The sequence below is a fragment of the Lutra lutra genome, chromosome 15 (genome assembly GCF_902655055.1).
Source record: "Lutra lutra chromosome 15, mLutLut1.2, whole genome shotgun sequence".
NCBI lineage: Eukaryota > Metazoa > Chordata > Mammalia > Carnivora > Mustelidae > Lutra > Lutra lutra.
This window is the reverse complement of record NC_062292.1, coordinates 42,964,847-42,977,615: the sequence shown is the minus strand read 5'-3', so window position 1 is coordinate 42,977,615 and position 12,769 is coordinate 42,964,847. Positions and strand designations below refer to the sequence as shown.

At 48.3% G+C, this 12,769-nt stretch overlaps 1 protein-coding gene across 1 annotated transcript; it reads right to left on the bottom strand.

Annotated features, from left to right (window-relative positions):
* Positions 1-1,934: 1,934 nt before the first annotated feature.
* On the bottom strand, positions 1,935-11,956 carry LAX1 (lymphocyte transmembrane adaptor 1). The gene is made up of 7 exons (XM_047705540.1): positions 11,852-11,956; positions 11,028-11,640; positions 9,499-9,680; positions 6,825-6,937; positions 6,308-6,418; positions 5,652-5,737; positions 1,935-3,881 (listed from the first exon to the last, which is right to left on the bottom strand). The coding sequence occupies exons 3-7, from the start codon at positions 9,579-9,581 to the stop codon at positions 3,081-3,083; spliced, it is 1,194 nt and encodes a 397-aa protein (XP_047561496.1). The 5' UTR covers positions 9,582-9,680; positions 11,028-11,640; positions 11,852-11,956; the 3' UTR covers positions 1,935-3,080.
* Positions 11,957-12,769: the final 813 nt, after the last annotated feature.

Sequence of the window (12,769 nt, the reverse complement as noted above, 5' to 3'; positions counted from 1 at the left end):
CTGAGCAGAGAGCCTGATGCGGAGCTCGATCCCAGGATCCTGGGATCATGACCTGAGCCGAAGTCAGAGGCTTAACCCACTGAGCCACCCAGGCGCCCCCTGTGACAGTTTCTTAGTGTTTCCTTGTCTTTCGTGACTTTTACCATGGTTAAGAGTTCAGGTCAGGTATTTGTAGAAGGTTAGGCAATCTAGATTTTCTGACTTTTTTCTCATGATAAGAATGGGTTTTTGGGGGCGCCTGGGTGGCTCAGTGGGTTAAAGCCTCTGCCTTCGGCTCAGGTCATGATCCCAGGGTCCTGGGATGGAGCCCCGAGTTGGGCTCTCTGCTCAGCAGGGAGCCTGCTTCCTCCTCTCTCTCTGCCTGCCTCTCAGTCTACTTGTGATCTCTGTCTGCCAAACAAACAAATAAAATCTTAAAAAAAAAAAAGAAAAAGAATGGGGTTTTGTGGAATTGGGGGAAGAATACTACAGAAGTGAAGTACCCTTCTCCTTGATCATAAAACAACCTGACTTATTACCATCGAATTAATCTTGATCACATGGTTAATGTGGTGTCTGCCAAGTTTTTCTGGTCTAAATTTGCCCCCCCTCCACCCCCACCGGCCTTTCCATAGTCTATTTGTTGGAAAAGGGTCACTAAATCCAGCCCACACTCCACACCAAAGGGAAGGGGAATTAACTTCCGGGGGAAGTATTGACTAATTTGTGGACAGACGTGTTAGAGTCATCATAGTAATGTATAAATATTTGGGGGGAGATCTTTGAAGCTATGCAACTATCTTATTTCTCTTTAAAGTGTCATCCACTAATTTTAGCATTCATGAGCATTCAGCAATTATTCTGTGGGGTCTTCTTTTTATTATTAAGTTTTTATTTTAATTCCAGTATAGTTAACATACAGTTCTGTGGTAACTTAGCAGTGATTTTCTTCTTTCTTCTATATTTATTATTCAGAATTGATCAGGAAGGAAGAGTTCTCCCTTTCTTCCATTTTATTCACTTGTTGGTATGGACTCAAGAATATTTACTTTGTTCTTTGATATACAAATTTATATCATAATTATTTATTTTTATGCTGAAATTGTTCTAACTTTGCCCCTGGGAACTCTTTTAGATGGCTCCTTTTGATGTACCTTCATATTATCTTGTGTTTTCTTCCCCTGACACCCTCCTCTCTTTTTCTTTTTTTTTTTTTAAAGACCATCTACAAGATGGTCAAGCTCCCTGTCCCTGTGTTTTCCCTACCCCATCCCAGAACTGGCCATTTCTCCAAGGAGCTCTGGTTCCTTCTACTGACAATGAGATTTAGAAACCAAGACCTGGGTGCTGAGTGTGTTCATTGCTTCTAGGGTATCAATTCTTCTAGACCCTCCAGTGGACAGAACTAAGAAATATATGTCTGCTAGCCTATGTATACACATATCTATATTTCTGTATCTATTTGTATATATATTAAACAAGAGTTCAAACTATAGTTCCAACTCTAATTCAGTACCACAGAATTCACTGTAGCCTTTTTAAAAAAATGTTTTATTTATTTATTTATTTGACAGACAGAGATCACAAGTAGGTGGAGAGGCAGGCAGAGAAAGAGGAGGAAACAGGCTCCCTGCTGAGCAGAGAGCCCAATGCGGAGCTTGATCCCAAGACCCCGGGATTATGACCTGAGCCGAAGGCAGAGGCTTAACCCACTGAGCCACCCAGCCGCCCCCATTGTAGCCTAATAGTGAGAAACCTGCCCCTCCTTATCTATATTTACTTATTTGTTCAATCTTAGTATACATTTAAAGTAGTTTCAAGATTCCTAACCTATATACCTGAGATATGAATTTACCAACTAGAGTACAGTGTTTGTGTAGTTTTTTGTGTGTCTCTATCTTACAGTTTCAGGTGAAAACATGATTTCCCAAAATTAATTAGACCAGCTCCTTTTCCCTCCCACCCCATTCATCTGTAATATAGTTAGCTTTATTTGTCTTAATCTGCATTCCATCATGGCTTTCCCTGACAGCGTGGTTAATTAAAAAAATTTACATACCGTAAAAGCCACTCGTGGTGCTATATAGTTTGTGTTTTGACAAATGCACCGAGTCCTGTATCCATCACCACAATACAATACGGAAGAACTCCACCAACCTAAAAATTCCTCTGGAGTGAACTTCCCTTTCCCTAAACCTGGCAACCACTGATCTGTTTTCCATCCCTATAGTTTTGCCTTTTCCAGAATGTCATATGAGTGGAATCCTACAATGGGTAGATTTTTAGGTCTAGTTTCTTTCACTTAGCAAAATGTATTTAAGATTTGTCCATGTTGTTGCACAAACCAATAGTTCATTCCTTTTTCCTGCTGAGTATAGATAACTTTATTACATGGATTACATGGATATGCCGCAGTTCATTTTTCCATTGACCTGTTGAAGGACATCTGGGTTATTTCTAGTTTTGGCAATTGTGAATAAAGCTGCTATAAATAGTCATATATGGGCTTCTGTATGAACACAAGTTTTCAGTTCTCTTGGTAAACACCCAGGAGTGGAATGGGTTGGCTGTATAGTCATTGCAGGTTTAAAAGAAACTGCCAAACAGTTGCAATGAATGACCCTCTGGTGTCCACATCTTCTCTAGCATTTTGTAGTTTGTGTTTTGACAAATGCACTTTTTCAACGGGAAACTGCCACCCCACCCCAGCTCTGACTTCTTCCTTCTTCTTGGCTTCTGCCAGGATTACAAGGTAACAATTTTGGACACCTCATGTTTCTACTGTGCATGAAAGTACTCTCACTTTAAATCTAGTAACCATCCTATAAGGCAGTTTCAGCAAACATTCTTAGGTTGGTATGAGAGTTACCAGCACCCTGCTTGAGAAGAATTCCTTTCTGGCTTTCCCAGATGTTGGCTTTTGTGAGTCCCTTAAACTTCTGTGTATCTCAGCCTCTTTGTAGTCTACCTGAAAGAACCCTGAAATACAAGGATGGTCAGTGGTCTACACCAGCCCCTGTAGTGGCTATGGATCCAGCAGGATAGACTACTCCATGGAACTCTTCAGCTGGGTGCCTGGGTCCTAATTCATCAGGAAGGAGCTATGTGTGTGGCCCGTGCTTGGAGTCCCTATCTCCTGACTTGGCAGGTAGCACATTCTCATAGTCACTAGAAGTGTCATTTGACATTTCTTCTCCATGTTCTATCTGACTAGTCTCACTCTGTGCAGATGGCTGACGGGTCACAGGTTCCCCTAGATCCAGAACCCTCCCTGCTTGCATGACAAATTGGATGTGGGTATCTGGACTCTCCGTCCTGCCTTCTACGTGGTCTGTGTTTGAGGGGATCACTTCTTCTTCCACCTGCTGCTGGTTTCCATTGGTAAGTGCTGATGGGACATTTTCATAATCTCTATAGCACTGGAAAGCCATCCGGGGCTGCTTCCCCTGGAGGGTCTCAAGATTCAACCCTGCCATGTTGACATAGTCATTCGAGGTCTCAGATGAGCCTTCCTCATCACTGAGTGGATCATCACTCTTGGATCTTGGAGACCCAAAACTGGCATGGTCACTGCCATTCCCATAGCTCTTGTCTTTTTCCTCAATAAGCTCCAGATCTAGCTCCTGGGCACTTGGGAGGGCGAAGAGGTTCTCAGGGGTGCTGTTGGTAGAAGCTAGAGCCTTAGCAATCTCCTCTGCTGTGGGGACATTGATGTAATCTCTTGAATCCTCTGAAGAAATGCTCCGGCAGTCTCCGGCTGTTCTGATATTGACATAGTTTGCCGAGGGAGTGAGGTCCCCACACATCTGGAGCCATGTGGCATTGTCATAGATGCCCACTGCATAGACGTTGGCAGGAGCATGGTCTCCGTGCAGCCAGAGGCCATTGCCTGCTTGGGAGGGCTATAAACAAGAAGAGAAAGCCAGTGACAGGATGGAAGCAGAAATACTGGCGAAGCCTTTCTCCTTCCCCATCCAGTACCGCTCTCTGATAACTCCTTCACTTGGTTCTCCACCTTGGAGAAAATGTCTAAGTTGGGGGTCTGCAAATGCAAAGCCTTAGATCCTAGGCAGGTATGAACAAAGTGGGTGAAGCTTAAGGAAAGCAACAGTGTAAATGTGATCATAAATTCCTACTGGATTCTGGCCACAGTGTGGGTGTTCTACGGAGAGTCTCTAGGGGGGAGTATTAGAAACTGGAGAGAGTGGACTGCCTCAGAGCCCATCACGAGGCAGTATAGCCTAGTGTCCAAAGGTAGCGACTCAGCCTTAGACTCAGGGTGAGAATCCCGCCTTACTACTCTGTATGGGCAAGTTACCTAATCCCTTCGTGCCTTTCTTCCCTAGCATATAAAATGGGGACAATCATAATACCACCATAATATGGGTTCTGTGAGGTGTTAGTGTATGACTACATGTGAAGTGTATGGAAGGTTTCCCACCCATGGAAAGCATTAACACTCTTGGCATTATTAGTAAAGGGGCAGCCGACATAGAGACTCAGCCCCTCACGGCCATTTAGGGATGCCAGTCTGCTGTTTCCAGAACTTCTGACTTTTCAAGAAAAGCTGGACATCCAGACTTTAATGTGAAATCTTTTCAATTTTTAGATGTTGGCAACTGGCTCAAAGTATCGTTCACACGCTACAGAGTCCAAGCCAGATGTGTTGTGGCCTTAAACGGGGTTGGGACTGAGCGCCAGAACTCCCTTTGGCAGCGGAATTTCCTCTTCCCTGCATGTTATCAGCCAGGAGGACCTGCAACTCCAGGAAGTCTTGGAGATGGGAACAGAGCCCAAGCGTGGGATACATGGGGGCAGGACCAGGAGGTGGCCGCATGGTAATGAACCCAGAGCTCTGGCTAATGAGAGGCTGGGGAGCATCGGGAGCAGCAGCTGGGGAGCATCGGGAGCAGCAGCCGTGGTTAGACTGTGTTTTCTTGAAACGACCGCAAATCGAAGGGACCGATTCTTCGAGGAGCAAGAGAGAACTTATCTATGGGATGAGCCCCCGAGCTTCAAAGGCCTCCTTTTACTCTCTCTGGGGTCTCTGCTCCACAGTGTTACAGGACTCCTGCCTGGCGGCTGCCTCCAGATCATACAACACATACATTCGGTCGCGGTCATTCACCGTAGCATCCCCTGGTAACCTCGGAAATCCCCCGTTTGATCACTTTCTACACCAGCTACAGTCCTCAACGACTTACAAAGATACCTACCCTTGAGGAGAACTGAAACAATTTGCCCCAGACCCCGGGAGGAATTCCCCAAGGAGGGTTTTAAAGATGTTTTGAGCACAAGCTGCATTGTTGGAATATTTGTGTACCCTCCTGAGGTGATTACTTGGAAAGGGACAATACTCTATTGGGATAAGCTGTTACCCGTCTTTCTTAGAACAATCCACTTCTGTTCTGACATCATGTCCTTGAATACATGTGCTCTGATGCCATCTCCCAAATCCCAAACAATTGTTTCCATCTTTCTTAATTTTTCTCCCTGGGCTACAGGGAGGTCCTGAGCTCGTCTTCCTAATATATTGATAGGGTCACAGGGCACCTGCCAGGAGACATGCTGTTTGTCAGGAAAGGAGATCTGTGACCTGAACTCGTTTACCTCAGTTCTGTCAGAGATATGCCATTTCTCCCAAGGGGCTCGTCCCTTCACTTGACTCTTACCACAGGCTCTGATGGAGGGCTATTGGAATTTCTGGACAGGAGGCTCTCAGTACTAAAAATACGGTTACTTCTTGACTGACGTCTCCCTGAAAGAACAGAGAATGAATCCTGAAGTTAGCAGGCCAGTCCCTGAACGCTTCAGCCTAAAAAGTCCCCGCAGAGAAGGTGAAGTGGGTTCTTGTGGTGTCTGGTATTTGGGGCTTGGTGTTCTGTGGCAAGAGGGTCAGAGCTGGTGGAATGATGTGCTCTGAGGCCTGGAACTGTCCTCAGTTTCTAGCAAGGACCAGAGGGCACTAATTAGCACAGTTGTTCGTGGCTCCTGAGGCAAAACTTATCCACCTGTAATCCCGGAGGCCATATTCTCCTTCTGTATGTCTCCCCCATCCCTAGACACACCCATCTGTCTTTGGCCAACTTCATACCAAGATAAAACAACCCCTCCCCTAACCCAGACGACCCCCAGCTCCCTTTTCAGAGCTCTCTAGGCTCCTAGTGGAGTTACATCCTGTTTCTGTCTAGCTCATCCTCCTCCATGCTCCTTGAAGGGCAGAAGGGTTGAGTGTTTAAAGAAAGCTGCCTCTGGGTGGTGAGAGGACATTCTGGGGGCAAAAGGTCAGTGACACCCATGCTCCATAGATAAGAAAAAAAAAACCTACCTAGCTCTTCTCGCCTCTGGGGTAAGGAGTCATAAATATTTTTAGCTCCTTGTCTGGGTCGAGACAGAGACAGTAAGGGCATGACGGTAACTCGAAAGTAAGGAGCTTGTCCTGCAAGACAATGAGAGACCAGTGTTACAAAATGTGGAGGCCCCTGGGGATGAGATGGTCCCTGAAAATGTTCCCCACTCTCACTATGTATCATAAAAAGTACATTTTCACACTTGCCCAAGTCGCTTTGAGCTAGAAGACTTGGTACACAGAAGCAGGAGGAAGAAATGGGGGCGTTGGGCATGAGCATCCCAGGGCAACAACTTTCAAAATGGAACTCCAGTCAGCATGGAGCCTTTTGGAGCCACAGCTTAGACCCTCAAGTGAGACAGTGACCAGTGTGTCAGGGAAGAATGGAGGATTTCCCAGTGCAAGAGCTTATCCAGGAAGAATAAATGGGGCTTTGAATGCCAGGCTGTGTGATTGATGCCTGTATGTTTCAACCTGGGACAATCAAGGGACTCACGGTACTTCTTCCATTTACTCCAGTTCCACAGGCTGTAGAAAATCACAGTGGTCAGGAGGATGGCAAGGAATCCTGCAAACCCAGAAAAGATGGCGCTGCTCTGGTCTTTGTCTCTGTGAGGAAAAATAAGTGCCATGTCTAGCTGGAGGAGGTTGAGGAGGTCGGAGAAGAGGCTTCCTGCGGAACTGGAGCCTGAGGACTTGGAATGGGAGCCTGAGATGGGTGGGCTGTGTGGCTGGAGAGAGGGAGAAGGGCACTGTCCCTTTGGAATGCCTGCTGGGTGCCTCGGGTTTGTGTGTGTGTGAAACTCGTTTGATCTTTACAACAGTCTCATCTCTCCTTGGGGCCAGAAACCTGAGATTCAGACTCAGCAAGGCAGAGTAATATATCAAAGATCACACAGTAGGGAGGAGCCGAGATGGAAAGTGAGTCTAGGTCTGTTGGGGCCCAAAGATCATGCTCCTTCTACTGCATCCCCCTGTCCTCCAAAGTTACCAAATCAGGTTCATCCGCCCTTACTTGCCCTCATTCCCTCCTCCTGGGCGTCCTGTCTTGTGTGGAAGGAGGGGTTACCCGCTATGCAGGGAGGGAGCTGCTCCGTGACAGAGTCTGCCTTGTGGGCATTTGTTCAACCCCCGTTTACCAACTTGTGGAGCTGGTCTCCAAGCAACACTTGCTGTTTTGTGGAACGTAACCAGTGCACATGCAGGGGTGAGTTCCTGCTGCTTGTGATTCCCTGACAGGGCTGGGGTTACTGCCTTCCTTTGCCTTCTGTAACGAGAAGTCGCCGGGGGGTGGTGTGTGACAGCAGGAGTCTCTAGCAGACCTAAATATTAGAAACCAGATCAGCTACCAGGGAAGACTTTTGCACTCCTGAGTCCTAGGCTTGTTTACCCAACCTATACCAGACCTTTCCTCTAGGCTGCCCAATGGACATCTCAAACCAGATACATCTGAAACAGAATGCCCGTTCTTCTCCCAGAAGCCTGCTTCTCCTCTGGTGTTGCCCATCAGCTAGCGGGTAGGTCAGAAACCTTGGAGCCATTCTTGACTGCTCCTTTGCTTTCACCTCACTTCCAGTCAATGAGCAGATTCCATCTGCTCAACCCTGGATGTCTTTCCCAAACCCAGTCACCTGTCACCCCTCCACTGCCACAACCACTCCACCCCTACCCCCAACCCACTGTGTGCTCTGCATGGACCTTTGCAGTAACCTCCCTAAGCGTTGTCTTGCTTTCACTCTTGACCCCAACATCCTATCTTCACAGGAGCCAGTGTGATCTTCTTAACAGTAAGTCAGATCATGTCTCCTCTCTTCTTGTGACCCATGTGACTTTGATCACACTTGGGATAACAGCCACAGTCCCCAGTGAGGACATCCCTGCACCTTATGTTCTGGCCTCTGCCTACCTTCTTTTTCCTCTTTTTTAAAAAAAAAGATTTATTTAATTAATTTATTAGAGAGAGAAAAAGAGAGAGGGCATGCGCGCGTGCATGGGTGAGGGGCAGAGGACGAGAGTATCTCAAGTAGACCCTGGGTTGAGTGCAGTTTCTGGGTTGAGTGCAGAACTGACGTGGGGTTCGATTCCACGACCCTGAGGTCATGACCTGAGCCCAATCAAGAGCCAGATGCTAAACTGCCTGAGCCACCCAGACACCCCTATGCCTACCATCTGACCTCATTTCCTATCATTTCCCTTCTGACTGCGGCAGCCAGGACTCCTGGCCTGTCCTTGGCCACGAAGGGCACATTCCTGCCTCTGACCAGCAGCTCCCTCTCCCAGGTGTCTGGGTATGTAGCTCAGTCCCTCATTTCCCTTGGTCTCTTCTGAAATGTCACCGGCTCAGACAAGCCTATTACTCTCAGGCCCCTTAAGTCTGTTCTGTGTTTTCCTCATACACTTTAGACTGATGGACATTATATTATACATCTCTTTGTTTATCTGTTTATATCTGACTTTCCCATTTGACTGTCAGCTCCAGGAAGCCATGGACTTGTCGATCCTGTTGATCTGGTGACTGGAACAGTGCCTGGCACTTAGCAAGGGCAACCTGTTATCACAGAGCTGAGATTCATAGCTAACAGCTGTTGCCGAAACTCCAACTGCTGTTGGACTTTTTATTTTTGTTAGTATGATCCTGAAATTTTGAGCAGTAAAATTTATAGCCACGATTAGTTCTGTGAGATTTTATATCCTAAAGATGTATCTTGATCACATCTATGATTACGTTTCCCACTAATGGAAAGTTTTTAGAACCTCGAAACACATTGTTGAAAAAAACGGGCCTTTTGTTTCCATCATGGTGGGACCTAGTTTCTTTTGGAGGGTGGGGGAGAGTGGTTGTTGGGACCTGAGACAGGAAAAATTGAGGACAGTAATTGGGGCCTCTGAGAGGTGAGAAATCCAGCCAGGCCAGGCAACGAGGTCTTAGGAAATCCTGTGTTAACACGGCTTTCCCTTTCCCCCTGCGACTCCCATTTCTCTTTTAAACCTATTCCTTTCCTCCCAGCAGTCCTGAGCAAGCTTCTCTAAGCCTAGAGTTTGGTGGTCTCAGTGGACCTGAGCATGGTTGTGAGGGCAAGGAGCACTGCTGGGGTAGGAGCCCCCAGGGTTGCCCAGGACTATCTGTCTAAATCAGGGGAAGGTGGAGCTCATCACCCCGAATCACTTACCTGTCCAGGCTGCCCTCAGTCACCTGAAGAGTCCTGGCCTCCAAGGTCCTCCCTCCGATTTCGGAAAGAGTCGGGGTGATCATATCCGCTGTCACGGCAACCTCTCTGGCTTCAGCTTCTCCTCCTAAGCCTTTTCTTAATTGTCAACAGCTAACACATGTTGCCACTTCTCCTGGCTCTTCCTAAGTTGCCATCCCCCAGGAGAAAAGGCAAAATTGGTTTTACATACCATCGTAAATGCTTTTTTAAGTAGACAAGACTGATAGAAATCCTCCTCGTCTCCATGTTTTCCAATTTTTCTAGAACTTTCTTTCCCCCCCAAACTTGCATTTCCCTGGCCTCTCCCCCTGAAATGTTAGGCTGTGTGGACCCCAAACACAAAAATGACGACAGGTTTGGTTCTACCTGGATGTGGCTACAGTGCCCACCGCGGGAGGTGAGCGCTCAGCCGGGTGCGGGGCTCCCCGAGAGAGGTGGCTCAGGGAGACGGCATGCTCTCAACCCTCTGGTGCAAGTGTGAGGGGCACAGAGGGAAACTGCCAAGAGGCTCGAGAGAGACTCCGTGAGAAACTCATCCTCCCCCAACCCCCAAAGCAGAGAGAAAAGAGCAAACATTTGCCAGAATGGAAACAGAGAGTCGTCACAGGAAACGACACCACCAACGTGCTTATGAAGCACGGGCCACAGGAAATGCTGCTCAGCTATAATAAGAGAAGAAAACATGTCTGCAGCCCCTGTTCCCCAGGTTGGCCGGGAGCGCTGTGGACTTGTCGGTGTAGGGAGTGTGACTAAAGACGGGGCAAGGTGGTGGGGGATTTGTGACTATTTCTCTGGGCTTCTACAGGGGGACAGGCGGTTTTCATCAACACTTCCCGGGTGATTTTGACAAAGCTGGTCTGTGTTTCACATTTGGAGACTCTCTGGAGATGACGCTCAGAATGGAGCCCGAGCTGGGGCAGCCGGGGCCCTGAAGGCCATTCCTTCTTGAAGCCCTGCCCTCCCTGGCCCCTGGCCGCCTTGCTCTCGCAGGGCTCTTCTGGAGATCTATCCCAGTCCTGCTTGCTGTGCACCCGATTCAGAGGCCGGACCCCTCATTCCCCGTGTCGACCCAAAGTGTCCCAAACTTAGACAGTTGTCCAAAATTTGTTTCTAGCTGCCTTCTCTTTCCCTTACCCATCTCCTGAAACTCTTTGCAGCTTGGGGGAGTCCAAAGAGAAGAGGTCACTGAGACTTTCAGGAGGCTGTGCAGGGCCTCTGACCAGGCTTTCCACAAGGAAATGGACTCCCAGAGGGCTGGCACGGAAGACAGCCAGTGCCTCAGCACCATGGCCCTCCCCCATTTCTTCCCAGTGGACAGCAAGGCCCCCGGTTTCCAGGGGCTGTCTACCCCTGCCCTGTGCATCCAGGCTCTCACAGGTCCCCAGGGGACTGTGAGAGTGGGTCCTGCGGCTGGGAGAGTGGGTCCTGCCTGGCTCTCCCGGGAACACTGCCTTCCAAGCCCTCTCTGCCCTCCTTCCACATGGCCTTACCTGGCAGGAAGCAGAGGCGATTCCAGAGGCAGCTGATTCCGAGAGCTGGAATCTGGGTCTCTGCCCGCTTGTCCTCCAGAATGGGTCTGAGTAGAACTAGACTCCTCAGGAGAAAAAGATCCCTCGCTCCCTGGCCCCTGTGGCCGGGACTAGTGGCGAGACAGCGAGGCTCCCCGGACCTATCCCGAGCCACTGGTACCAGCAGAGCGCTGTGTGTGAACCGGGAGCTTGGAAGGCGGTACGAAGAGAAGGGCCAACAGGACCAAGCCTCAGAACCCTGACCGCTACTTTAAAAAAAAAAAAAAAGATTTTTTTTAAAGATATTCTCCTGCATGATCATCTTAAGACTTCGCTCTTATCTACCCAGAGCGCTTGGGTCAGACTAATCTTCCCTCCGGTCTCCTGACTCCCTCCTCCCCCCACACTTGAGGGAAGCAACCTTCTGAACGGAGGCTGCGCCATGGTTTCCAGACCGGGTTGAGTCCTGCCAGCTGCTCTCCTTTCCCGCCAGCCTTGCCACGACCAACCAACACAAACCTGCTGTGTGAAATCATTCATCATGATAATGGCAGAAAACTACTCATTCCTGGGCAACAGGGCACATGTTTTAAACCTGATTGCTCTGGGGACGCCTGGGTGGCTCAGTTGGTTGGACGACTGCCTTCAGCTCAGGTCATGATCCCGGAGTCCCGGGATCGAGTCCCACATCTGCCTCCCAGCTCCACGGGGAGTCTGCCTCTCCCTCTGACCTTCTCCTCACTCATGATCTCTCTCACTGCCTCTCTTTCAATAAATAAATAAAAATCTTAAAAAAGAAAAAAAACCTGATTGCTCTGGTGCTTCGCTTTAGCCACTTTTAATGATTTCAGGGTTCAACGTGACGTACGATCCTAAAGTATTATGATTAGGCGTGCCTGGGTTGCTCAGTTGGTTGCGCATCCGACTCTCAACATCGGCTCAGATGTTGATCTCAGGGTCATGAGTTCAAGCCTGGCATGGAGCCTACTTGAAAAAAAAAGTATCAAGATTGGTTTTAAACGACAGAACTTGTGCCTCCAAGTCAGCAAAACCCCTTGAAGGGGAGGGGTTTGCCCCAACTCAGTGATGTTACTAATACTAAAAACCTTTCAGAATCCTCTGGAAAGACAGAAGTGCTGTGTTAAGAGCATCCACACAAGTTCGGACCCTACGTGACAGCTAGGGTTATCTGGGAAAGGTCCTCTAATCTTTCTGGGTGTTTCCTTGGGTGTAAAATAGCAATACCACTACTTAGGCACTGCTGTTGTGAAAATTAATTGGGCTAACAATGAAAATGCTCGGCTGAGGACTTGGCATATGCAAGCTCGTTAGGTGGGGGATGTTGTTAATCTGACTATCTCATTAGGCTCTGGGCTTGGATCTTTACACTTTAAGGATTGCCCCCTTCGGCCTTTCTCTCTTCCTCTCTTGATGCTCAGCCTGCCTTCCTGCCACATAATCCCTTTATACCTTCGGCGCGGATTTAGGGGAAGTGTCCCACCATCTGGCATTGGGCATCCCGACTTCGCCCATGTGCAGTGCGTTCAGGCCCGCAGGCCGTGCTAAGCCTCGGTGAGCACACCTGGCTCTTGTCACTTCCGTGCTCTGGGCTTTTGCACTGGCTCCTTCACTGTGACTGCAGTCCCTCTGTCTCATAAAATTCCAATAAAATCCATCTAAAGAGTTTATACTGATTATCTCCAGGTTGTGGGGCTTGAGGTATT

Coding starts and splice junctions, on each gene's coding strand:
- LAX1 (XM_047705540.1), bottom strand. CDS start 9,581: ATGATCACCCCGACTCTTTCCGAAATCGGAGGGAGGACCTTGGAGGCC. Junction 6,419..6,824: donor GAGTAAATGGAAGAAGTACC/GTGAGTCCCTTG, acceptor ATTGTCTTGCAG/GACAAGCTCCTTACTTTCGA. Junction 3,882..5,651: donor GCCCTCCATCAGAGCCTGTG/GTAAGAGTCAAG, acceptor TCTTGTTTATAG/CCCTCCCAAGCAGGCAATGG.